The 27,917-nt window shown below is 36.2% G+C and overlaps 1 protein-coding gene across 1 annotated transcript; it reads left to right on the forward strand.

Moving 5' to 3' along the window:
* Positions 1-1,256: 1,256 nt before the first annotated feature.
* On the forward strand, positions 1,257-26,395 carry LOC107002569 (CCR4-NOT transcription complex subunit 1). Its single transcript, XM_015200635.2, has 51 exons — positions 1,257-1,484; positions 4,985-5,282; positions 5,433-5,658; positions 5,758-6,097; positions 6,203-6,316; positions 6,707-6,835; positions 6,916-7,107; positions 7,195-7,392; positions 8,692-8,829; positions 8,968-9,063; positions 9,166-9,422; positions 9,887-9,990; positions 11,185-11,279; positions 11,351-11,590; positions 11,777-11,980; positions 12,071-12,152; positions 12,251-12,318; positions 12,691-12,836; positions 13,000-13,108; positions 13,199-13,345; positions 13,448-13,495; positions 13,593-13,721; positions 13,799-14,038; positions 14,121-14,252; positions 14,333-14,418; positions 14,518-14,623; positions 14,727-14,822; positions 14,958-15,110; positions 17,466-17,648; positions 17,732-17,961; positions 18,079-18,211; positions 18,326-18,451; positions 18,675-18,719; positions 19,102-19,179; positions 19,265-19,381; positions 20,656-20,782; positions 20,859-20,959; positions 21,069-21,206; positions 21,853-21,936; positions 22,218-22,364; positions 22,449-22,574; positions 22,664-22,711; positions 22,795-22,941; positions 23,019-23,080; positions 23,341-23,494; positions 23,590-23,781; positions 23,862-23,966; positions 24,115-24,249; positions 24,474-24,710; positions 25,806-25,907; positions 25,989-26,395. Exons 1-51 carry the CDS (start codon positions 1,386-1,388, stop codon positions 26,133-26,135), a joined length of 7,236 nt encoding a protein of 2,411 aa, XP_015056121.1. The 5' UTR covers positions 1,257-1,385; the 3' UTR covers positions 26,136-26,395.
* Positions 26,396-27,917: the final 1,522 nt, after the last annotated feature.

A 27,917-nucleotide genomic window follows, 5' to 3' on the forward strand; every position in this document is an offset into this window, starting at 1 on the left:
AGTCATCAATTTTCTCTTTTTAAAGTTAATTAATAGAAATATTATCACAATTGATTTTAAAAAAAGGGTCTAGTAAAGTGATTTTTTCGTATGTCAGACAGACCTTTAAGTTATCTAAATTACAACTGATCATATATATTGTTACAATCAATTTTTTTTATTTACATTTAACATGCAATTTTTTATTTTATTTTTGATTAAACTAACTTGTATATCATATGAAATGCCATATTTTATGTCATTGAGAAATAATTATTGTCAAAACTATATTAATTTAAGTTGCATAAAAAAAGTAAGAATTACTAATCTTACCTATAAAGATATTCGTTATGCATGATATTGATAGATTATCATCGTCAAAATCATACCAGGAGGTATATATTTATGTATTCTTATTTCTTGTGAATATTCCAACTAATTACTCGCAGTAAACTAAATATCTTCATATTGTACATTAAATAGTATAAAAATTTATTCTGAATGATGAATTTAAAGATTTTTTTCATCAACATGACAAAAGTAATTCCCTTTCGTGAATGACGTTTAATGAACTCTTATGAACCTACAATAATAAGTTAAAGACAATCTAATGTAAATTTTATTTTATATCACTACTAGTCACTTTACCTATTTTATTTGATATTATATTTTTAATCAATGTTCAAGAGAAGTGTTCATAATCACAAAAATATTATAGCATATTTAAAAATATTATTTTTAAAGGATTGCAAAAAGCACAAATATTATAACATATTTAAAATAATAAAATTTTAAAATATTTTTTTCTATATTAAACTTATTATCAAGCCAAATTATAACTAGCAAAATAAGAAAAAAATATCATTTACACAAAAAAATAAAAAAAAGGTCATTATATTCTTCATGCTAAGGTAAAATAATAACAAAAAATTCTTTAATTCAATAATTTAAAATCTCATGAAATTTTAGGTGCGCACGCATACACCTTCAAATATAAATATAAATATATATTTATATTTATTTAATTCAGTTAAAATGATAAGTAAATATTTACAAAAAATTATTGTATTTATCATAACAATTAATTAATTGAAGAAAAAAAGGCTTCATAGTCGAAATTTGAGGTGTGCAAATGAATGTTACGACAACTTTAGGGTCTATTTATGTTTTTAACCAAGAAAAGACCAAAGGGCAATTTGGGTAACTCCGATTTTATAGATGTAAAACCCGAAGCAGTTCACCCCACCCACATATAAAAGCCCTTCTCTAGTAGTCCATTTGTTCTCACCCTTCATATTTTCTCTCTTTTCGATCGTTCAGCAAATCTCTCTCTCTCAGTCTTCCCCCGCTCTCTTGCTTTCTCTGCTCGTTGAAAAACCCTAGCGTTAATTTCTCTACTCTTCGCGATGATTCCTTTTGGCTCCGCTGCTTCTACTCAGATTCGGTTTCTGTTCCAGAGCTTGAACGGTTCCAATTCTGACACTGTAATCCATGAGCTCCGTCAGGTATAGTAAACCCTCCTTACCCCAATTCCGTTACATTCGAGTCTTGGTTGTTTCTTGCACAGATTGGAATTCTCTTGGAAAGAACGATTTTCAAGATTACGTAGTTGTTATTAATTGCACTTCTTGAGTAATGGCTTCTGTTTCAAATACCAAAAATTGTTTCTTTGTTTATTAGTCACTGCTATTAGTAAAAGATGTTTAATTGTAATTTACATATAATACACAAGATTGGAATCAATCTTGCTGTAACTGATTGTATGGTTATGTTTGTCGAGTGTAGCGGGGGATCAGTTTGTTTATTAGAAGGCACAATCTTCATGGTGATTGGGTGATGTAGTTACACTGAATTGCCTTTCTCTGTAATGGTTTCTGTTTCGAGTATCCAGTGGGGCTTCATGCAGCCTTTTTTTTTTGATGAATATAATCTATCAAAAAATTCTATAAATTGTAGCTAGTGATTTGCCCAGGGTTGGTGTGTTGTAACTGTAATTGAATTAACCCTTCAGATGCTCTCTTCCCCTGGCTGGTTAGGTTGTTTGGGGATTTATTTATGGCGTGGGAACTTGATTAAGATAAGGAATGATTGCTAGAATCAACATATCTTAGAAGAATGGTGTGTAGTCTATACAATCCTTTCATACTTCCACATGTGGTTGAATATATAAATAAGTTTAAACACTTCAAATACTTTTAATAATTGTAGTCTAGTGGATGATGTGCATAATCCAGATATAGTAATCCGTGTTTGCGAGTGTACACACATTTACCAGAAATTTCACGGTGTTACTATATGTTTGCGCTGGGGTAGTGAGTTACTAAGTAGTTATTAGAACAATGACTGTCAAGGTTATGTAGTTGCTTAAATTGCCCTTCTTGAGTAATGGGTTTTGCTTCAAGTATCTAAAATTGGAATTTTCATTTGCTAATACTGCAAGTAAATTTATGCTGAGGAATACAAAAAGTTACAAGTTTTTCTTTAAAAATAATACAGCAAGTAATTACTTAATTGAACTTCATGTATTTTTATGCATCTGATGAGAGAGAAGTGAGAACCTTAGAAAACACTATCTGTAATTGCCCTGAGGTTGCCCTTCTCGAGTAAATGTGGTTTTGCTTTTACTGTCCATATTTTGATTTCGATTGTAAAAATTTATATTAAAATTTACGTAATTTGAGCACATGTAGCGTAGCTATCTGACCATTTTGTGAATTGCGTGCTAGAGAACTGTTGGTGATTTCTAGTATGTGGTTGTGCAAAATTGTCCTTTTTGAGTAATAGTTTTTCCGCAAGGTATTCATTAATATTTTAATTGGATTATTTGTAATTATGTCTTAGGGAAATGTAAGTACCTTTATATATGGGTTGCATACATTTTACACATCTGGTGCAAGATAGTTGTTGGTGATTAAAAAGCATGAAATTGGTTATCGGGTAAGGGATTTCTAAAATTCTGGTAATTTTTGGTAGTTTCAATGGAGATGTTGATGCATTTGACCACCATGAATGGTTCTTTTGCTGCTAAACCTAGAATTGATGGGGATAGTATGGGTAACAGACGTGACATCCTTTTGGTTTGGGTAATTAGATTGGGGATTTGTATTATAAATAACAAGAAATAAGGATTCAAAATGTTCTTGCCTATCCAGAAAAGAAGATACAAACTTTTTCTAGCATAAATGGATAGTGGATTCTTTTTCCCTCAATAAGTGGTATTATTCATTAGGATCACTGTAGTTCGTGTATAGAATATAAATATGAAGATTCAATTCCCGATTGTGCTTTCCCCTACATTTTATATTTTGATTGGTGGAGTCAAAGGTTAATTTGTTTCCTGATTTTATGTATGGCGTGTCAGTGCATTCTTTTTCCCTCTTGGGTAATAAGAGGGGGGAAATCAAGTAGAAGCTAAGTACTAAAATCTGGACACTTGTCTTAGAATGCTTCTTATATGATACTACAATACTCGATAAAGAGAATATAACTTTTGAAATGGGAGATGCCTTGGTAGAAAAATTGTTAGATTGTCTGTTTTTGAATGTACCAATCAATTTTTTTGTCTTTCTTGGATAAGGTTCGGTTGACTCACTTACCATATACCATGCATCATGTTGTGGTATTATTGTTGCCCTAGATTATTAGAGCCGTTCTGTTTTGTCACAACAAGCTTGAGGTGCTTATGTTCAGAAGTTGGATGCAATATAGGCTACATGTTTCCTCAATGTTTTAAATAAGGATAAAGATACTGAGGTGCACACTTGGGTCCTGAAGTTCTTATAATTCTGACTGGTGACTGGTCTTGTTAAGCGGTGCTACTGTTAAGCAGTGCACTTAAAGCATAGTTATATTGCTTTAAGTGCTTTACATTTTTGTTCTTTCCTTCTAAAGATAAGAATAACCCCTTCAGTGTTGTAATTCCTGTTAAAAAAAGCCTTTACTTTTGAAATCTCCGTTACTGCTACAGAGTTGTTCTCGAAATGGTCTACCTTGATTTCGTCACTTGATGTCATTTTGCCTTTTTTTTTTTTTGGGATAGAGTGAAGATTATGTGATACTTTTGGTCATAATCTATCACGGAACTGGGCTGTTACATTTATCTTTCATTCCTAAATTTATAAGACGCAAATTATTGCTGACACTCTTCTGCTTTTCTCTCGGAAGTTTTTCCTCTCTCTTCTCAATGCTTCTGTAATCAATAAGCATACAAGCTCCAGAAAAGGTATTAAGCTAGCAATTTAGATTGCATCTTTGTTTCTCTTCACCTTCTATGGCATACTACTTGGATCTACCGGGATGTCAAGTTCCATCTGTTACTCTAGAGCACGGAGGGTAGGGCAGGAGAAATAGATTTTCTTAAGAGAGAATTCCCAAGTATATCTGATCTTCTATTTTATTTTCCCCAACCATCATTGAACTCATCGTCTGGACCTAACCTTGAAGTGTTGTTCAAATATAAATGCTGAAAGTTCTGGTGGTTCAATTTTTTCCTTGGCTTTGGATCATTTGTTTTGGTAATCTACTAGTTTTATAGCAGAAGCGTTTTCCTTTTTTCTCTCCGTGTTCCTCCTACTTCTGCTTTGCATTTGTAGGAGTTGAATTTTTATTGTTACTTTATTTTTATAAACGGCTTTAGTTGATCTTTTGGAATGTTTAGTTTATTTAACCCTGTGATTGACCATATAGTGGTCTTTTAAAAGAAATAACTTTCCAATTTGGGGATGTTATTAGTGTTAATTATTTTTTGCCAATTGTTAAGGCAATTCTGCACAGTTTTAATGCTCTGCGCTAAAACTTAAGATTGTTTGTGGGATCTTCAGTTATGTTTGAGTTAAAGGAAAAAACATTATCTTGAGGATATAAGTAGGTAATATTGTCGCAATCAGAGACTCTTTTGATATGTTGCAACTAGATGGTTATCTATATTTGTTAGTCCCTGGGAAAAATATTAAAATAGCACCTCTATCCTCTTACTTTGTTTTCTTTGACGTTTTTCTCCTTACAGTATCTGTCATATGGAGTTGAAGGGAGCATATTGCTTCTTCGGACCTGCATCGATCATCTGAATGTTTATGGGAAAGACTCGAAGAACACACAGCTGGATCCTGTATTTGCTTCCATTTTCAGATGCATCTTGGACAAGCCAAATTTCAGCACTGTTCTTTCTGAATCCCTCAAGGACACTGCAATCAGTGAGGAGTTTTTAGTGAATCTATCAAATGCTTTCCACTTGGCAATATCTGAAAAAATCGGAGTTGGCCTTGCGTTGTCAGACTCAGAAAATGTTGATGTCAAGAAATGTGGTAAGCCGATCTTTTTCCTACAAATGCTGTTAATAGTACTTGGATCCTGATCTAAGCTTTTATGTGGTGGAAGAAAGGAGGTAAAAGAATGTGTGTTAAGTTGCTGTAATTCCTTTATCTAAATGTGTTTTTGTTACTTATATTTTGCAGGAACCAATTACTGCATGGGCCAGATTGCAGAATTACGTTCCACCAACTCTTCTTTAGATGATGCCAAGCAAATTCAGAATGTTCTTATGTTTCTGAATCAATCTGAAGGCCTCTCTAAGCATGTAGACTTGTTTATGCATTTGCTATCACTTGTCCCGTCAAAAGAAGCCCAGTTCATTTTAACTCCATTGCTATCTGATGAATTTCATGAAGCTAATTTTTTGAGGTATTATTATTTAATTTAGTTCTGGTTCTTTTATGTCTTTTGTTCAGTAACTCGTGTATTACTGTAGACATGACATAACCTTGTCTTTTTTTGTGGCAGGAACTTAGATTTCTTAAATGACGACGGTGAAGATGATTTTGATGTTCTTTTGGCAGATATGGAGAAAGAAATGAGCATTGCAGACATCATGAAGGAATTGGGTTATGGTTGCACTGCTTCTATCTTGCAATGCAAAGAAATGTTATCCTTATTTTTGCCGCTGACTGAAGTGACTGTTGCTAGGATACTTGGTATGGTTGTACGTACCTGTTCAGGTATCGAGGATAACCTTAACATGTTCTCAACGTTCCGTACTGCTCTTGGTAGCATCTCTGCGACTGATCCATCACCATTGAATTCCTGGAATGCTGACATCCTTATTGATGCAATTAAGCAACTTGTGAGTTCCATCAACTTAATTGTTTACTAGTTAGTATTTATTGATTGCAGTTATAGTTTGATGACAAGGAACACGTTGACCAACTTTCCACCTCTTTGTGTGCAGGCTCCAGAACTTAACTGGGTAACTGTTTTAGATAATCTAGATCATGAGGGTTTTTATATTCCCGACGGAGCAGCCTTTTCCTTTTTGATGTCCATTTACGAACATGCCTGTCAGGTACCTCCCTTCTTCCCTCTATACAATGCATGCATCTATGAGGCTATCCACTTCTCACCTTTTTAGTGTCATCAAAAAGAAGGGAACATGCAAGAAAGAAAAAAATTGTAGACTCACAACAGGGGGATTTGCACTTATTTCATATAATAATGGAACATGCAATTTAATTCAGTTACCCCATTTCCCCGTATCTAAGTAGGATAATTTGTTCTGCTAGATTTTTCTTTGGAATTTGCAGTTCTCTTTGTGTTATTCGATGTGGTCATTTCATTCCCTCTTGTTCTTGTTAAAGTATGCTCTTTCAATGACCACTTACATTGTACCATGGTCAACAAAAAATAAAATTTTCCTCCTTGACATATTTTTGATGTATATTATGCCGGACTGTAGGATCCTTTTCCTCTTGAAACTATTTGTGGTTCTATCTGGAAGAATGCTGAGGGTCAACTTTCCTTACTCAAGTATGCTGTGTCAGTGCCTCCTGAAGTATTTACCTTCGCACATTCTAGGAGGCAACTGGTATGATGCTTTTAACATTTAGCTTATCTACAACCTCATATCTTTTATGATTGGTCTGAAAAGACGCTGTGTTTGAGCAGGATTGTGCTGATGCGGTGAACAACCATAAAATCCAAAATGGACATGCTAATCATGCATGGTTGTGTCTTGACCTTCTCGAAGTTCTTTGCCAGCTTGCTGAGATAGGTTATGCAAGCTCTGTGCGGTCCATCCTGGAGCACCCTCTGAAGCACTGTCCAGAAGTCTTGCTTCATGGGATGGCCCACATTAATGTACTGAGCATGGACAGTAATTATGGATCTTTCCTTTTTCGTAGTTTATCATCTTTATCAATCAAAATGCCTTTGAATATTTTGTAGACTGCATATAATCTCCTCCAGCATGAAGTTGCCGCTGCTGCTTTTCCTGTTATGCTAAAAAATGCTGCTGCTAGGGGTATGATGATTCTTCATTTGTGGCATGTTAATACTAGCATCTTGTGTTGGGGTGTTGTAGAAGCATTGGACGTTGATCTGGACAACATGCACACAGTTTTGGATGCCTGTCAAGAGCTGAAGGTTGGATTATTTCCCAAATTCATGTATATAACAGTGATGCAGAAGATTGATACCATTAGAATGTTATTTGAAATGATCCGTTGTTGTGTTCAGTTCTGGACATCTTCACTTGAGTGTGTTATTTGAAATGATTGGCTGTTACATGCATCATTCATATAGCAGTCTACTAGTAATATATAGTATTAAATGTCTTTTTGCATAGTTATCTCTTGCAGTCAGTAAGAGATAAAGCAATGCAAAGTGAGTTGTCATCGCTTAGTGGATGCAGTGATGCACTTCACAGACAATGAAACACAAGTGATTCCACAGAGAAGCGGTTGATTTCTTTGATTATCAATGTAGAAGATGAAAAAGTGAAAGAGAAAAAGGGAAAAAACATTGGGCTATTTGAATATTAAATTTTGTCTCCACATATACTTCAGCATTCTCTTTGTAGTTTATATCTTCTTCGTCTTCTCGATTTTTTATGCGTATTCTGGAACCACCTTTTTTCCTAGTTACTTCTGATATTTGCTTTTTTTTTTCTGTTTCAAAGAAATGACTTTCTTTTTTATTTTATCCAAGTCTTATTTATTCCTGATCTTCTTTTCTCTTTTTTTTTTTATTAGTACAATCAAATGTGAATTTCAAGTGTTGCAGATAGTTTCCTTTTTGGTTGTTTAGTCGAAAATGGAAAAATGTTTTGTGATTGAAGTTTTTGTTTGATGGTCTTGTGAAATTATTAGTGTTTATTTTAGAGAGGTGGTTTGATGTCGCCATTACTGTATATTAGATGCTAAATTAGTTATTTTAGTGCGCTTTGAATATTAATTATATGTAGTGAATCCATATATGTAAGTGGTATCTTACAGGAAACAGCGTGCTTCATTTCCACCAAGTATGGGCTTCGTTTCTCACTCGTCACTTTAGCCTGTGGATCTTATCGCTTTTTTGCATTTTATGCTTTAAGAGACAACCTGTTTGCAGTTTAAATGTATTCTGGAAGATCCTAGTATGCCAGGTCCTTAACCCAAAAAAGAAGGTTCCTAGTGTGGCCAGGTGTAATGGCTAAAAAGAAATCAAAGTGTGTTTTTGTTTCATAAATAATTCTTCTAGTTTTGTTATTAATATTATTTGTTTGAGGAATGGGTAGAATTGTGACCCTCCTTTTATTTTTGCTTATTTGAGGAATTTCTTGTTCTTACCAGTGGTTGCTTGAGATATATGTTGATCTCTTCATGTACATCTTCCCCTGTTATGCATATCCTACCCTTGGTCATACTTCAAGTATGTGAACTCATGATTTTTTGTGTGTTGCAGATTCTATCATCAGTACTAGATAGGATACCTTTTGCTTTCGGCATCAGACTTGCTGCCCTTGCTTCCCGCAAGGAGCTGTTGGATTTAGAGAAATGGTTGAGCAATAACTTGAACACATACAAAGATACCTTCTATGAGGTTTGTTTTATCCACAAATTTTAATTGGAAAGGTTCTATATTTTTGCTGTTCTTTACATTTAGTCAGCGTTGTCACTGTTCACAATGTTGGAGAAAATTTTACTCTTGTGTTGTGCTGAACTCTATATGTATTTGCAGGCATGCCTAAAGTTCTTGAGGGAAATACATCTTGCTGCTCTAGATGATGCCTCCAACCATTTTGATCCCCCCAGTGCTCTTTTGACTATTTATTCAGTAACTTCTTCTACCTTTTTAATGGTCCACTTTTGAGATAGATTAGTTTTAGACAACATGCAAAATTTCATGTTTGCTCATCTTTGAATCTTTGTTGGGCAGGTCCTTAAGTCTCATTCTAGCTTAGTTTCTTCCTGCCACTTATCTGAGGAGCTGGACAAGTTGCACATAAGATACATGGATGCTAAATTAAGGCTTAAAAGTGTTGGTGGTGCTGATACATCCATTTCTGATGGTGGTGGTTCTGATGCTATTGAAGCAGAAGCAAACGTATACTTTCATCAAATGTTCTCTGGTCAGCTGAGTAATGATGCAACAGTTCAAATGCTTGCCCGTTTCAAAGAATCAACTGAAAAGAGGTCAGTTTTGCAAAAATCCAGTTGTAATATTTTTAAATGTCCTGCACTGGGGAAGTCGGTCATGCATATACTTTTCACTTCTCTGCTTCTTTAGTGCAGACAGAGTTGCCGTTGCTTTTCCGTTGGCATTGTGCTCTTTATGCTCTAAAAAGCCCATGTGGCTGTTACTTAATGCTTGTCATTCTTCAATATATATATTTTTAAGGTGGGATGTGATCATTGTTGGGTGAAGTGAAAGTTCATATATTTCCCTCATTTTCTCTATAGGTTGGTATGCTCAACATATTGAGAGTTCCCATCCTAAACACAGATTCTTATTTTATTAATAATTTAGTGAATTTCAAGTGGACATTGGAAACTGGTGAAAATGGCTCAAGTTATTGCACTGAGTTGTTCTAGTCTACAATCATGATTATTAATACTTTCCCATTTTAAGAGATACTGAAGTGAGTTGAAATTTGCAGGGAGCAAGCAATTTTCGAGTGCATGATCGCTAATCTGTTTGAAGAATACAAATTTCTCTCCAAGTACCCAGAAAGGCAGCTTAGAATTGCAGCTGTTCTATTTGGTTAGTTTCTCAGTGTTGATTTTTCAGGTTCTCCAATTTTCAGTTGGATTGCAATAAACTGCTCGACTTCAAGTTTTTTTTCTTGAGTTTTCAAGTATTATTGTTTCCTATACACCATGCACTTTTTTTTGATCTTTTAAAAATGTAAATCTGTTTAGGTTGTTTAATTAAATATGTTAAGTCACATTCCCCTAATAACTTCTTGAAGCTGTTAGCCCTTTGAGGTGTTATCTTTGTTCTCTAGTTTGCACCCAGTATCCTTTTCCTAGAGTTTTCAGGTATTGACTAATGATGGTGTCAGGCATTTGTGGCCCAATGGGCTCTGTTGCAGCTAATAGCAGCAATAAGATGTCATTTTAACTGCATATGCAAGAGGAGGATTAGAAAAACAATCGGATTATTTGACTGTTGGAATTGAATATCCACGGTCAATTTCTTCATATGAACTACCTTGATCATAGGCAAAGCACAAAAGTCTGGGGGTTATTTGTCAAGAGAAAACGCTTGCCAGTTCTGATGGCTTGTTCATCAGAGTGCAGTTGGGTTTGACTTGGTTCTCTGTGGTATTATACACAAGAGATGAAAAGCACTGACCAAGGTCACGTAAAATATGTTGCTACTCTTGTTTGGCTACATAATTAGAAGTTACACTTATAAGTCTTAAGTTGTCTAGACTCTAGACATCACATAATGAAACAAAGGGCTGATAGCATCTCAGATGAAATGTTGGGAACATCTTAATATGGAGGCAATACTCATTTTAACTTGACACAAGAGTAGCTTTGACTTTGATTTGACAATGTGGATTCTATGCTCACATACAAATTCTCGTTCTAGATTATTTTAAAATGAGCTATAAGATATTTTCTTCTTTGATTGCTGTTGAAAAGGGTAATTTTGTTGAAACTTTTATCTTTCTACAGTAACTTCGTGATTGTGCTAAAACAGATGATTTATTGGGGGTCAAACCAAGGCTCCATTGTAATTTCTATGAAAGAATTACATGATTTTGTTCTCTTTTATGTGCCGTTGAAATAATTGGGATTTTAGATGCTGGCTTCAAAGAAAATAGCTTTTAAAATTCAGTACAAGTGTACAACAACACACCCATCGCAGTCACACGAGTGGTGGTCGGGGAATTATCTTCCGTAATTTTGTTATAATTCTTGTTGTGGTGTGTATTTGCTTTTGCAGGGTCGCTTATTAAGAATCAGCTGGTAACTCATCTTGCACTTGGTATTGCCTTGCGAGCTGTCTTGGATGCGTTGCGCAAGCCTGCTGATTCGAAGGTTTATTTCAGTGATTACACTTCGTAAATGTTATTTCTGGTTCATATTATTGATAGCCCTTCTGTATGCAGATGTTTGCTTTTGGGATTTTGGCACTTGAACAGTTCGTTGATCGTCTGATTGAATGGCCCCAATACTGCAACCATATCTTGCAAATATCTCATCTCCGAGTAGCTAATCCAGAGCTTGTTGTGTTCATTGAACGGGCACTTGCTAGGATATCACTGGCACATTCTGAGTCAGAGGTGGGTCACAGCCCTGCTGTTGATCAATTCCACGGTCCTATCCCATCTTCCCCAATGAATTCCGAGGTAAGTTATTATTCTGGTCTTATTAGTATTCGTTTTGAAAGAGATCTTAGAAAAAAACATTTTGCCGAATGGATAAGGTTTAGTGCTTTGTTTTGTAAGTGTTGTTTCAGAGAGTAGTTTTATCATTTTTGACTATCCTGGGCTAATCAAATAGTTGCTGGCCTTTCAATTTTTTTCTTTCGTCAGGGTCAAACATTTCAAGTGGTTGGACAGAGTGGTTTGCAGCAAAGTATGCAAGGACCCTCTTCAAGCCAGCTTCCTCTGAGGCAACAGAGCCCCATAGAGGAGAGAAAACCCTCTGCTGCTCTCTCTGGCTACTTGAAGCCAGCTTTATCACCTGCAGTGCAACCTGCCACAGTTCCTTCAAGTGATAATGCTGGCATTCAGAAGGTATATACAATGATCTTGCTTGTTGCGTCTTTCTCCATATTATGATTAGTCTATTGCAGGTTATGAGACTCTTTTCTTGTTGAATTGTAGCCACAAGGTCCAAGCAGTACTTCAGCAGTACTGACATCTTCTCCTGGTTTTCTTCGCCCATCTAGAGCCATTACCTCAGGAAGTAATGCTTGGCCTATCATAGACTTATTTTTTAAATTTTTTTTCTTTGCTGTTGTTGTAGACAGAGGCACTGATGGATGTGACACCGTTTTGTTATAGGGTTTGGTTCTGCACTGAATATTGAAACACTTGTTGCAGCTGCAGAGAGAAGAGAAACACCCATAGAGGTATTCTTGTTTATTATCCATTTGGTGAGACTACATGTTTTTTAGTGTCAGTTTCCTGCACCAACATGTTTTAAATGAGATAACTCCATGTTATTGCATCAAAATATATGTCGCTCTAGTGTGAGCATTGGCATATTAATTGGTTGCAGGATATACTGTTTTGTTTCCTATTTTGCTCAAGACACACACGACAGTGTGCAACAGAATTTATGACTTCTTCCTTGCAACACATCACAAATTTTGGTAGTTGTGTCTTGATGTATCAGAGAGTCTTTTGGGAATTATAGATGGCATGGTTAAGCTGAAGTGACTCTGTTAGGTCCTTGTAATATTGTCTGTCAATTTTTAAGTAAAGTATCATTATTTTTGCAGGCTCCTGCATCAGAAATACAGGATAAGATTTCATTTATTATCAATAACTTATCTGCGACAAATTTTGAGGCTAAAGCAAAAGAGTTCACTGAAATTTTGAAAGAGCAGTACTACCCATGGTTTGCTCAGTATATGGTGATGAAAAGGTTAGTTTAACATTATAGTTCTTGTGTTTACTATATTTCTTTTTCGATGAAGAAAGATCATTATAGGGGGGATGACTTTATTATTTTGTTATTTAAATTTGCACTTCCGTTCCTTCCCCCCAACTTTGATTGCTCCTTTATGCCATTGCTTATTCATTGACAGAGCGAGCATTGAGCCAAATTTTCATGACTTGTACCTGAAGTTCTTAGATAAAGCCAATTCAAAATCTCTGTTCAAGGAGATTGTCCAAGCAACCTACGAGAACTGCAAGGTCTTACAGCTACAACTTGTTACTTGGTCACTGCAGCTGACCTGAAAGTGATATTCATTTGCTTCATATGAAGTTTCGGTTTCCTTTCAGGTTCTTTTAGGGTCAGAGTTGATAAAGTCAAGTTCGGAAGAGCGTTCTTTGCTGAAAAACCTTGGAAGCTGGCTAGGCAAAATCACAATTGGAAAGAATCATGTCTTGAGGGCGCGAGAGATTGATCCGAAGTCTTTGATTATTGAGGTTTTTGCTTGTTAATGAATATCTTTCTTTTTCAGTTGTTCAGATTGTGGAATTGGTGCATCTTAATCTCGCGATAATTTGTTTATTCTCTTTCTTATGCAGGCATATGAAAAAGGTTTGATGATTGCAGTTATTCCTTTCACATCGAAGGTTGGTCTTACTTGACTTATTTTTTTGTAACCCCCTCTCCTCTTCTTAACGGCTTCTTTGGATTTTTGGATGATGGAGTTTGTGTTGTGAGCTGCAGATTCTGGAACCATGCCAAAGCAGTCTAGCATACCAACCACCTAACCCATGGACCATGGGCATTCTTGAATTACTTGCTGAGATTTATGCAATGCCAAATCTTAAAATGAACCTCAAGTTTGACATTGAGGTTTGTGTTTTACTTGTTGTTTTGTGACCTTTTTGTTCTGTAATTGAAGAAGTATTACCTATATATTCGCTTTTCAGGTCCTGTTCAAAAATCTTGGTGTGGATCTAAAAGAGGTAGTTCCAAGTTCTCTTCTTAAAGACCGAGTGAGAGAAGTGGAAGGAAATCCCGACTTCTCAAACAAGGATGCTGGTGGATCTTCCCAACCACAGATGGTGGCCGATGCCAAATCTGGCATTATATCTTCACTAAACCAGGTTGAACTACCACTTGATGTTGCCAGTCCTCATCCTAGTGGCCCTTCACGAATTTTAACTCAGGTTTGGGCTTTATTTGGGTTGTCATTTCAGAATGGCTTTTATGATAATTAAGTTTCCTGAACTAATTATGTGGTGGATTCAGTATGCTGCTCCACTTCATCTTCCATCTGCTCCAATGATGGAGGATGAGAAGCTTGCAGCGCTTGGCCTGTCTGATCAGCTTCCTTCTGCTCAAGGTCTTTTACAAGGGCAATCACCATTCTCTGTTAGTCAGGTTTGTTGGCAGTGTTAGTGTTCTACATATTTGACAATTTTTTTTTGGAGATGGTTCTAACTTATATTGTTCTCTTATAGCTTCCTGCAACTGCATCCAATATAGAGCAGCAAGTTGTTGTCAATCCTAAGCTTCATGCTCTGGGCCTGCAGTTGCATTTTCAGAGGTTCGAAACTGTAATAGCAGTTGTTGTCCCCTTGGGGGTTGGTTCATTACTTACAATTGTATTGTAATCCTCTATCATGTTTTTGATACCTTTCTGCAGTGTACTTCCTATGGCTATGGATAGAGCTATCAAAGAGATAGTGTCCAGCATTGTGCAGCGCAGTGTTTCTATAGCAACTCAGACTACCAAGGAACTTGTTTTGAAGGTTTTTCTTCTGAGACACCTCTTACATAAATTTTGACACCCCCTCGAAAGAAAAACAGAAGAGGTCAGTTGTTTTGTTCCCTGATTATGATGACACATGACAGGACTATGCGATGGAATCGGATGAGACCCGGATACGTAATGCTGCACATTTGATGGTCGCCAGCTTGTCTGGAAGCCTTGCTCATGTGACATGCAAGGTAGAGGAATACCTTTTTACCATTCTCAGTGTTTGATCAATACATTAGATCTTTCTGATGATATCTTGATACTGCCAAATTTCCTAATTTTTCTTCTTTTTTTATTGGGTACAATTGTGAATTCCTTTGTTTTAGGAACCTTTACGTGGTTCGATATCAGGCCAGCTTCGTAATTTACTTCAGGGATTGACCATTGCGAGTGACCTCCTTGAACAAGCTCTTCAGCTTGTTACTAATGATAATCTCGATCTTGGCTGTGCCATGATTGAACAAGCAGCTACAGAGAAGGTATGTTTCTCAATCTGCCTCGTGTTACGTCTTTTGACGGCCAAATGCCATTCAGGACTCTGCATTCTTTGTCTTGTTAGGTGGTCTTTATTGCATCATTTCTAACATTCAACAGATCAGAACCTTGTCCAATGATTGTTTGCTTCATGTCATTTGACTTCCGTTGCTTTTCTTTCTGGATACAGTGTCTCACAGATTGGGCTGGTAGGTGATGTTAGTTGTTGATTATTTTATTTAAAAAACATGGGATCAAAACTCAGTGGTTTTACCGTTCTCCACTTAGATATTAGGCTTTTGTCAGAGCCCATGTTTGAACAGAAATGTGCCTGTACCATACATCACGGTCTACGCTCTCACTACTTGACCAAAGCCCCAGGGGCACTTCTTCCACCTATCCTTTACCTTCTAATTTCATTAGTTGTGACTGTTGTATATGGTAAGAATGAATCCCTTTTGTGATAATGATGATTAAGCAGAATACATTTAGAGATTGTATTGGGGCAGAGAAATTTTTTTTTGGGGGTATGGTATGCACAGAACCTAATCTTGGGAAAAATATGTTGTGTGGTGGGAGCAGGGATGTTGGTTATTAAGTGAGTTTCAAGCTTAACCATTCAATTTTGCGTTACAGGTCAGCCAGTTCTGTTCTTTGACTTTTGAGTCTCTCGGCTTTATCTTTAATATGAATCATGTCTGAAAAAATAAGAGGGTATGTGAGTGGTTCTGGTTGTTGGAAAAATTGATAGAAAGGATAAAACTTCACGTGATCGATACAACTCTTTCGATGGAAAAGACAAAAGATGCTTCCAAGCCCATTAGAAGCATTGATGTGATTTTTTTTTTCTTCCATTAAAATTTCTTGAACTAGACCTGAAAGATCAGGATGTTGTGGACTTGCTATTGAGGATTCAGTGTTAATTTTTATGCATATTTAGATTGCAATTAAAATGAAAAAGCTTAAAAAGAGAATGCTGGATTCTAAGAAAAAAGAGAACAGAATAGGGTGGGGCTGGTTGGTAAAATGGTAAGGTGGGTAGGGCTTGGATGGTTTGGCGCACACATCTATACATGAACAATTTTTTTTTGTCGCACATATGTGGCGGTTGTAGTGATCTTTGTGAGACTAAGGCACTAAGTTATAATGTGGATCACAAATTTTTCTTTGGAAAGCACGCTGGAAGTGCTCTTAAGCCCAAGAGTCGGGGCAAGCACTGGAACTTGGGGTAGCTTATGCAGGCCTCTAGTCAAGATGCCAATACGTTGAGTTCTGCGCCTTGGCGGAAATTAACTTTAGATTAGATTCATTTGTAAGGTACATAGGCTCGATTCTTTTTTTCCTTGTTTTTAATAGTTATGCCAATGCTGTTACCTTTATTAAAAAAATAGGTATGTTTATGTGCTCTATATTGAAAAAGGTGGCGTCAGACAAGTTTATAGCTGGTAAAGTGATGGATTAATTGATGCTCAAACTTCATGAAAAAATATGTTGGTGACTAGGAGTTTGAGCCGTATAGACACTACCTCCTATATGAACGCATGCCAGTGTTCAGAGTGCAAGGATTGACATCTAATTTCAGTGTGGATTCAAGCATCAATTTAAATCTTTTGATATCTAATTTAGATATTTATTATGCAGAGTCTTAAAACACAAATGTATTACTTTGCTAGCCTTTTGGTGCAATATGGTCTTTGTAAATGTCGATTACATGTTAGATATATTTGGGGCTTTGCACACTTTGTAACTTCCACTGCACCGTCTGAATGCTGTTATGCCATTTATGGGAATATCATCACTTATTATAAAATAGATATTGAAGAACTTGATAAGTATTAAAAATTATTTTTTTAATAGTTGAATAATATATGAAATATTTAGAGACACGGTAGGAAATTCGGATGATAGTGCGAACCCAAGTTGGAATATTGGACTAATCATTATACCCGAGCTAGAATCTTAAATTTGTATCTTTGCATGAATCAGAAATCTTAAATTGTTTTTGAGGTGATACATTGTTTTACTTTTCATAATTGAAGTGAATATTATGATTTTGCATCCCATTTTATTGTTGTTTATGATTGTATTCATGTTCCGATTGCTCGTCTTTATTCATTTCTTCAATTTTGAGAATCTCATGAAACATGGTCACCTATGCCTTTTTCAACATTGGATTGGATGTTAGACTATTTTGTGTCATGGATATATCATGGAACTTGCTATTGTCTTTGTCTACTGTATTCTTTCAAGTACAGCCCATCTATTTACAGTGCTATAATTCCCTTGAGTATGAAAATCTGGTTGTACTTCTGCAGGGTCTAAGTTCACTTATCATCTCTGTCTTGGTAATGCATTTGCAGGCTATACAGACTATTGATGGAGAAATAGCTCAACAGCTGGCCATAAGGAGGAAACAGAGAGAGGGTCCCGGTGCCTCATATTTTGATGCAAGCCCCTATACACAGGGTCATATGGGTGGGTTACCAGAAGCTCTTCGCCCTAAACCTGGCCGCTTATCCCATTCTCAGCAACGCGTTTATGAGGTGCTTGTTTTCTGTTGCTTCTTCTGTAAGAGGGTTGGCTGATTAATGTGGACACATTAACTCACCTCCGACTTGTCTCACAGGATTTCGTCCGCTTACCTTGGCAAAATCAATCAAGCCAAAGCTCAAATGCTGTGACTGCTGTTCCTTCAATTTCTTCCAGCAGTGTTGGTGTCTCCAGGGCGTATATGTCAGGAACTGGACAATTGAACTCCAACCTTTACTCGTCTGGTCTTGTGAATGCAGCAATAACTGCTGTTCCGCAGCCATTGGAAATATCAGAAGAGACAGATACTTCATCTCAACTTAATAGGTCTTTTCCCTTTTCTTGTTGATGGCCTCTTCATTACTCATCTTTGAGATACTCTTCCACATTTGACATGGTGATTTTGGATTTCTTGTTCCTATCCTCCTGTCAATTTTATCTCAGTGCTTCCTCTCCCCATCTTGGGACGGGTGATAATGTCACTTCTAGCAGTTTTGAAACGGAGGCTATTGTTGAACCATTCACATCGGTCTCAGCTCCTGAATCGCATCCAGTGGAACCATCCAGTCTTGCAAAGGTTGGTTATGGCTTTTTCCTTTTGTATGCGAAACACTCTAGATTGGGGTTAGTGGTTCTAGTTGTGTATGCATTTTGGTGATTAAACCATCGATGTTTAAATTATTTCTTACAGGAATCAGGAGCTTCCTTACAGCCATCAAATGCAACAGCTACCTCTGAACGTGTTGGAAATAGTATCTCCGAGCCGTTGCTGACTACTGGTGATGCGTTGGATAAGTACCAGATTATCTCTGAAAAGGTTTGAGACCCAATTTTCTGTTCTTAATCTGTTTCATCTTTCTAGAAATCAAACCCACTGTGTTGATGGCTGAGGTGTGTTGCTTTCCCTACAATTCTTGAAAACTATTGTCAGTTCTTGGTATAAAATTCCATCTGATTGTTTCCTGCAGGTATGTTCTCATATTTGTTTCATGCCAATGTACTGTAGCTAATATATCTTGTTTGGTACTCTTGTTGTACAGCTTGAAAACCTGGTGAGTGAAGAAGCTGAAGAGGCAGAAATTCAGGTATCCTCCCCAGACATTGTTTTGTGAAGAAACCTTGAATGCTGTTACATTGGGTGATGTTGCACTTACTGCCCCTGTGTTCTGTATGTTAGAAGTATTCTCGGCAAAAAACTTGTTGTACTTATTTCATATGTCCATCTGGTTCGAGCCTTATGCCAAGCAAACTTGGAGAAGGTTAGAGGGGTGGGAGCATCATCTTGAGTTTCAAAGGCTGCAGTTGGTCTTAGGGTTGGCTCCATAAATTGATCCCTGTAGTTGGAACCTGGATTTTTTTTTCATGAACTGTAAACAAGGCCTAGCACCGCGTTTGTGCTACACATGTAATAGTGTTATCATTCTCAAAGATAATAGAACTCCCACATGTTCACATGTTTGTTTGCAGGCACTTATTGCTGAAGTTCCGGTAATCATCCTCAAATGTATTAGTAGAGATGAGGCCGCCTTGGCAGTGGCCCAGAAGGTTAATCTTCTTCTGAATTGTATGAAAATAATCTCTAGATCATCAAGATTTATGTTCTAAAGTTTAAAGTGTTTCTTTTATGCAGGCTTTCAAGAGATTGTATGAGAATGCTACAAATAGTGCTCATGTTGGTGCCCATCTTGCTATTCTGTCTTCAATCCGTGATGTTAGCAAACTTTTTGTTAAGGAGCTAACTAGTTGGGTATGGAACTGACCCCAAGCTTCTTTTTATTTTTCGTATTTATTTATTTATTTATTTTAGTCTCCTCAGTATGTTTGGTTTGATAATTAAGTCAAGAGTGTACTTTCTCCTCTTTGTATGCAATCTGAATGCTTACAGTCTAGTGATTATCCTAATTCTGCTGTGCTGTGTTTACTTGGGTATAACAATGTCATTTAGTTTTGATCGTTGGAATCTAATTGTAGTTTAAAAATGAAGTTTTAGAATATGTTGTTCTTTATTACTTTGAAAAGTTCCTTCTGCAAGCAACTCCTAGTAATTTGGAAACTAAAAGATTTGAATGTCTGCTTTGTTTCTTCTGGAAGTGATCATCTCCTTTTGGAAGTTGTAGCCATGTTTAGTTGAATGGTTCACCAGGAAAAGAACAGTATATTCAAATGAGTTCTTCTTCTGGATAGTGATCCATAATTTTTTTTTTTTGACACCAAGAATAGGAGGTTTCAACCCTAATTGTTTTCTTTTGTGGTGGCTTCCAACTTAGCACCTCTCTCTGGAATGGCCAATTTTCTACTGAATAGAACTGTTAATTGTCTCAAAAAAAGTTGGGTTCCTTAAATTCTTCAAGTTCTATTATATGTTTGAAAGTGCATTACTATAAAATATGAAGGTCTGCATGAGACATCAAAATATTCTAGTTCTTACCCTTCAAAATTGTTGGAAGTTGGAGTATGACAGACAGTGATGGCAATAAGCTAGTCAGGTTGATTCAATTTTTTGAAAGTATGAGGTTTCTGAAGTATGTCAAATGGTGGATGCAGCTCTTGATAAGTGAACTTCGTTAATGCATTATATGTGTGAACTTCTTTTAAAATGAGTTGTAAATTTATGAGATCAATACTTGCTACAATATCATGTTCCACAGTGGAAAGAATAACTATGAATCATTTTCCTCAACTTTTCAGTGTTATGCTTTGATATCACTGCAGACTTAGCAAATTTGTGGCATAATGGAAGGAAAAGATCCATATAGGTGATAACCACTAGTCGAGGATATGCTTTTGGACGTGTTATAAGACTATTAATAATATACTTTTATTTAGTATGATAATGATAAAATGGAGAACGGGGGATTCATATAGCCGGGCCCAACTTGTTTGAGATTGGCGCATAGTTGTTGTTTTTATGCCATAGTGTTAATGTTGGCTGGCCCTTCCATTAAGTGAATATGCAGATAAAATTGATTGTTTGGAAGTTGACCTTTTTCATCACTACATTTGATTACTAATTTTTGGCAGGTTATTTACTCTGATGAGGAGAGAAAGTTCAACAAAGACATTACAGTTGGTTTGATTCGTAGTGAACTGCTAAACCTTGCCGAGTATAATGTGCACATGTCTAAATTACTTGATGCTGGCAGAAACAGTATGTAAACTTGTCTTTCAATTTATTTTCAATTGAGTGCACAAAACACTTAATTGTTTTTTTGTCTGACATGCAGAGTCTGCTACTGAATTTGCTGTATCTCTTATTCAAACACTGGTGATAAGTGATTCTAGAGTCATATCTGAGCTGCAGAACCTTGTTGATGCACTTGCTAAGGTACCCGTCCCTTATCTTCTCTCTATGTCTTACCTTTTTTACTCCCATCTTTTCTTTTTTCTGCTCTGATATAGAGGTAGGTCTTTACCTATATTTTTTCATGGTGCAGATTGCAGCCAGACCAGGTTCTCCCGAGTCTTTACAACAACTTGTTGAGATTGCTAAGAACCCTGGTGCTAATGCTGCTGCGCTCTCTAGTGTATCTTTTGGGAAGGAGGATGGCAACAAGCAATCTAGAGACAAAAAGGTCTTTTAAATCCCTCCTTTAATAATATTGATCGTGCAATATTGAGTTGTGTACCCGCTGACTAATCATAGAAGATTACATTGGTCAAAAAATTGCCAGCTTTTGTACTTGTTAGAAAATGAACAGATTGTTTTATTTGTTTGTGTCTTCAAACAAATAATCTAAAAGTGTGCCCGCTGGCCCTCGAGGATTTTTCAGTTATCAAAAATATTATGATGTATAGTAGTGAAACTTACACCAACAACCTGTGAATGCCACATGCCATGTTAAACTGTGTGTACCCATTCATTTAAAAGATTAAGTTATTATAGAAGAACACTTTATTTACTTCTGTTTCTATAATATGTAAAAATTTGCTTTATTTCTATATGCTAAGGAAAAAACTCTCCAGTAGAGAACTTTAAACAACCCCATAAAACAATATTTTTGTTACCTATATTTGCAGAACACATTCATAAGGTGGTGTAAACTAACCATAGTTAAATTGTTGAGTGAGGTCAGTTAAATGATTGTAGCAAATGGTTCAACCAACCTTTTGAACTCGCCATTAGACCTGGATGAGTTGTACCCTACGATTTAAAAGTAAAAAAAGGCATGTCTACCTCTGCTTCACATGCGTTTTGATTTTACGTCAATATTTAAACAGATTGCCGTTACTGCTACTGGTACCAGAGAAGATTATGGTGTTTCTGAATGTATTGAACCAGATTCTGCAAGTTTCCGCGAGCAGGTATTTCCTTTTATTAATGTTTTTTCTGGCTTTTGCCCAATTGGAAAAGACTTTCAGTATAGTTAAAATTGGAATGAAGAAATTGATTAAGGTTCCAGCAACTTTAATATTTTGTTCAGCGCTGCTATCCTTTTAGAAGGTAAAGTAATTTTATATATAATCTTAGCACTAAGCACTCGTTTGGTTGGGGAACAAGTTATCTCGGGATTAATAATAAAGAGGTAGATTTCATATTTTCTTCTGTCTCTTTCTTAAAGCTGTTGGATCATTGACATATGTAGGTCTCTATGTTGTTTGCTGAGTGGTACCGTATTTGTGAAATTCCTGGAGCGAATGACGCAACTCATGCTCATTATATCTTGCAATTAAACCAGAGTGGCCTATTAAAAGGCGATGAAACTTCAGAGCGTTTTTTCCGCAGACTCACGGTGATTTTTACCTATTCCATTAGTCAAACTCTACTGATCAAGTGTTTAAGGTTTTATTGCAAGCTAATTACTTTGATAATTCAGGAACTTTCTGTTTCACATTGTCTTTCGTCTGAGGTCATGAGTTCCACCCCTCAGTCTCACCAAGCACAACCACTATCATTCCTTGCAATCGATATCTATGCCAAACTAGTGTTCTCAATTTTGAAGGTTGGTATATTTTTCTGAAGAACTTTCTACTGACCTCTCGTAGATTAGAATAGGAGTTGTTGCCTGATTTCTATGTGTCTTCTTTCTAGTTTTATCCTGTGGATCAAGGATCTAGTAAATTATTGCTGCTGCCAAAGGTATGAGAATGATCTATAACTTCTTCTTGGGTAGTGCTTCTTATCTAGTCTCTTGACTTACTGCACCTCTCTTTCTTTTACAGGTTCTCGCTGTCACTGTAAGATTCATCCAGAGGGACGCTGATGAAAAGAAGATGATCTTTAATCCTAGACCATATTTTAGGCTTTTCATTAATTGGTTAGTGGATCTCAGTTCCCTGGACCCTGTTTTTGATGGTGCAAATTTTCAGGTATTCTTTTTTTTTTTTTGTATATGTTCATGACTAGATCTTCCATTACAAAACTGATCTCCTCTGGGGCCTTTCAGGTTTTAACAGCTTTAGCCAATGCTTTCCATGCCCTTCAGCCCCTCAAAGTTCCAGGATTCAGGTACATTGTTTCTGGTATGGTAGAGTAACAATGTTAAGTATTGCTGCATATTCAAGACAGATAATTGTAATATACTGTACGGATAGTTCTCTCCAGATATGATAGGTATCTAATTTAGTTTGGACATTTATTTTGTTATACTAAGATGGTACAGTGTGTTCTAATATGATTACTTATTGGATTTTCTCTTTGTTGTGTAATTTACCCTAAGGTACATTTCTGTGCTTGTCTGAGTGACTAACTTAATGAGTTCCTTTCAGCTTTGCATGGCTTGAACTTGTAAGTCACCGAAGTTTTATGCCTAAACTACTTGCTGGAAATGCTCAGAAGGGGTGGCCTTACTTTCAACGACTATTGGTGGATCTCTTCCAGTTTATGGAGCCCTTTCTGAGGAACGCTGAGCTAGGAGAACCGGTTTGTTTTGATTTTTTATTTTTTTGTTCTTTGTGTCGTGTGTTGTTGCTTAAAACCTGGATATCAATTTAAGTTCTTTTTTTTTCACCTTCTAGGTCCAGTTTCTGTATAAAGGGACTCTCAGGGTTTTGTTGGTCCTCCTCCATGATTTTCCGGAGTTCCTCTGTGACTACCATTTCAGCTTCTGTGATGTTATCCCTCCAAGCTGCATACAGATGCGAAATATAATTTTAAGTGCATTTCCTCGCAACATGAGGCTTCCTGATCCATCAACTCCCAACTTAAAGGTAATGAGTTTTGTGAATTTTATTCACATTTTCTGTACTGTTGTTAAGTTTGACAATGAACTCTTTTTTGGTGTCTATAGATTGATCTACTAGCAGAGATTAGTCAATCCCCTCGCATTCTTTCTGAAGTTGATGCAGCTCTTAAATCAAAGCAGATGAAGGGTGATGTAGATGAATACCTGAAGGTAATCCTAACATAATCAAAATCTTGTTTCTTTGCTGTACACAGCATGTGTTTAGGTTCGGGGTAAGAGCACTGGGAGAATGAATTACACTATAATATGGCTTTTCCTGTCTGCTCATCTTGTTTTATACCGTCCTGAATGATTGCAGACAAGGCAACAGGGGTCCCCATTTTTGAGTGAATTAAAACAGAAGTTACTGCTTTCTCCAAGTGAAGCTGCCAAGGCTGGGACGCGCTACAATGTACCCCTGATCAACTCCCTTGTACTCTATGTTGGAATGCAGGTAAAATCTTGATTCAACTGCTTTCTTCTTTTATCCTTACTCGTGGAAATTTGTGCGCTAGTGAAATCAAAATGAGTGCTGTCGTTGCATTTTATTTATTCCAGGTTTGTATGATCTTATCATCCGCTTTTTGTGAGGCATTTCCTCTTCTGCAGTTGTGTTGCATGTTTTTCTTTGGTTCATTTCATTACCCTGTATTTATTAGATTTGGTGGGTTGCTGTAGGCTATCCAGCAGCTCCAGGCAAAAACTCCTCATGCTCAGTCGATGCCCAGTAGTGTTCCATTTGCAGTATTCTTGGTTGGTGCTGCTCTAGATGTATTCCAGACTTTGATAATGGACTTGGACACCGAGGGGCGTTACTTGTTTTTAAATGCAGTCGCTAACCAATTGCGATACCCAAATAATCACACACATTACTTCTCCTTTATTCTGCTCTACCTATTTGCGGAATCAAACCAGGTGCTCAAGTGCTTTCATTTAGTTTTCCAATTTATATATGTTGTTGCTTATTGATTTTTTTTTTTCTTTTAATGGCTTCAATGATGGTGTTCCATCTTTTGATTAGGTGGTTCTCTATATGTATTTATGCACCCGTGTCAACTGCTCAAGTGTTTTTTTTCCGATTTATATTTGTGGTTGTCACTTGTTGATTTTTATTATTTTTTTGCTCTCAATTGTTTCAATAATGATGTTCATCTTGATTAGGTGGTCCCTCTATATGTTTATGCACCCGTGTCAACTATTCTTTGTCTCCCTCCCGTTTTATATGGCAAAGGTTTGGCTTAAGAGGGTTAAAGTGTTTATATATGTACCCACAAACTCTCCCCCTCTCCCTCTCCCTCTCCTTCTCCCTCTCCCTCTCCCCCTCCTTTTCTCATGGGATAGAGGTTTAAAAGTTAGAAGGCCAAAAACATTTTTTATTTTTGATTTTTGACATACATTTTTCATGTTTTTCAAATGAATTTACATATTTGAGAACTGAAAGTGATAGGCTACAACAGTTCAATTAATGAAAATATTCAAATGAATATATAAAAAAATTGTGGTTATAGAAAGCCTATTTGATTCCCTAAATAGTACAAGTATCACATAAATCTCTCTCTCTCTCTCTCTCTCTCACACACACACACACACACACAAACACACACAGAGGGAGGGCAGAGGCACATGCATCTGCATAGCTGCAGAGCAAAACAGATGCAAAACTGAATGACCATTTACCTGAGATCCCCTAACATCAAAGATATCACTGCCCCTAACCCTAAAAAACGGTGAAAGCTTGGTCCTCTTGTGTTTTTTTTTTCATTAGCATGCATTATTACATTCCAAGTGTATGTGTCCCAGGATATGTTTGATTTGGTTGCATTCCCCCTCTATTGGCCTTATCCTTATTTTGCGTAACTGAGTGATTATTTTCTGCAATGCTGAATGAGTACTTATTGTAATTTTATTTTCATTTATAATTATGCACTGTATGAAGACCGGTTAGACATTTGATTTGCTTAGTTATGTATTGGATTGTTATAAGTTACTAATTTTACTGTAAATGGGCAGGAGATGATCCAAGAACAGATAACCAGGGTCCTATTAGAACGCCTGATTGTAAATCGACCTCATCCATGGGGTCTTCTGATCACATTCATTGAACTGATAAAGGTATTTTGTGTATATTTATGCTGATGCAGTCTTCATTTCATTTAGTGTCTTTTCAACTCAGTATTTCTTCTTGTTCAACAGAATCCAAGGTACAATTTTTGGAGTCGACCATTTACAAGATGTGCGCCAGAGATCGAAAAGCTGTTTGAATCAGTCTCAAGATCTTGTGGTGGCCCTAAACCTGTGGATGAGAACGTGGTGTCAGGTGGAATACCTGATATCCATTAGATAAATTTTGTTGCCTGGTAGTACTTCTAGATTTTTGTAGTTTGCTGAATCTCTTTTTTCTGACCTGTTCATTGGTCGGCATAAATAATTTGAATGCTGTTGTACTGACATAATGTGATGCTATTGTTGGTCTCGATGAATATGTGACCTAAAACTTTGTTTTGATTCTGCCTTTTCATTTAGCTATATGCTTTTGAGAAGGTTTTACTGGTTGGTTATTCTCTGTTTTGTTAACTGGAGCATGGTAATTAACACCCCAATCTCCTTGTCTCACATATGTTGAAGTGTGATGAATCAACATTTTACGCTTGAGTAGCTATTTTGAATTTAATAGGGCACTGAGGGAAGATAGCTGCATAGTTCTGAAATATCAGGTTGCTTTAGGATAGTCTCTCTGTAGATAAACTCCCTACTCCCTTGATCCAATAGCTCTTCTTAGTAATCCTTGTTTATCCTGAACTTTAAAGTCATTTTCCCCAGCAGATCTTAAGGTTGAAAATATTTGTGCCTCCGTTTTGTCCCATGAATTTTGGTGAGGATGTTGACACCAGACCATGTATGCTTCTACAATACGCATTGCTACTTTTGCAGGCCCAGTAGGATTGATTATTGAACACCAGAAGTGACAATAATACCAAATAATATATTTCATAAAGGATAAAATAAAAAATAACAAAAAGCAAATTAAATTTATATAAGAAAAATAACTAAAAAAGAGAATTTAATGATAGGACAAACAGAATAAAATGAGGAAAAGGGGAGGGGCGGGTATGGACTGTAATTTAGGTTTTTGAAACAAGTGATATTTTTTGAATTGCTTTAAATTGAGATTTTGACATGTAATTATGTGAGCTATTAAAATTTCAATTTTTTTTCATTAATTATGAGACCCACAATTTTCTTGTATACTAAATAGATAAAATTTTTCTCGACCTTGGTATATCGAAATACGTTTTTTGGGATTTATTTACGACTTTAAGTCGCGTTTGGACTGCCACAACGTCACTCACCCTGCTTCAGCTGCCCCACAAGAACAATCAAAATCTCTGCCAAAGTAGCTTGCACGAAACATTGAATTATTTAACGAATTCGAAAACCCTCATTTTACAACACACCTTCAATCAATGACATTCAGAAATACCCGTCAAGCTAAAGTCAGTTTTGGATGTCTATTCACCCGAATTCAATTATGAAAAGTCGTACGAATATACTAACGCGTTAACTATCTACTCTTTTAATAAAAATCATATTTAAATCACTCGATTATTATCGAATTTACACATACCTTAATAACTCTGATTTCGTCCTAATTTGGGCTAACCAAGGAAATTTCAAGTTATTACAAAAAAATGTTATCTTGCACCAATTCTTTTCTATTGACTACCTTAACGATGAAATCATGTCGTTACACTACTAAAGGATATGTACTCGCAGACTAAATCATTAATAGTGTAACGATGAAATCATGTCGTTACACTATTAATGTAGGCATTCAATAGTTTAAGAGGGAAATAGAGAATGTGAAGAGGAGAGCTAAAATTTAGTTTGTATAAAATCATATATCTTGAGGTTTATTTCTACATAAACGTCTATTGTGACCTGCAATTCGATAAATACTATTTGTATTGTTTTCCTTAGTCCTGAATAACTCTTTCAATATTTTTTTCGCAAGAGGCCTACCATGAGGTCTCTTGAGTATCGTGAACAATACTTCATCAGCCTGTATGTATAGTGATATCATCCATTCAATTACTCTGATAAAGAATGTATAGGTATGTTATA

The sequence above is a fragment of the Solanum pennellii genome, chromosome 1, assembly GCF_001406875.1.
Source record: "Solanum pennellii chromosome 1, SPENNV200".
Classification (NCBI taxonomy): Eukaryota; Viridiplantae; Streptophyta; class Magnoliopsida; order Solanales; family Solanaceae; genus Solanum; species Solanum pennellii.

What these genes read in the sequence shown, in the direction of transcription:
- LOC107002569 (XM_015200635.2), top strand. Translation starts at nt 1,386, where the DNA reads ATGATTCCTTTTGGCTCCGCTGCTTCTACTCAGATTCGGTTTCTGTTC. An exon ending in CCAAGGAACTTGTTTTGAAG is followed by an intron (nt 14,624 to 14,726) that starts GTTTTTCTTCTG and finishes GACACATGACAG; the next exon opens with GACTATGCGATGGAATCGGA. An exon ending in ACCAGATTATCTCTGAAAAG is followed by an intron (nt 18,452 to 18,674) that starts GTTTGAGACCCA and finishes CTTGTTGTACAG; the next exon opens with CTTGAAAACCTGGTGAGTGA.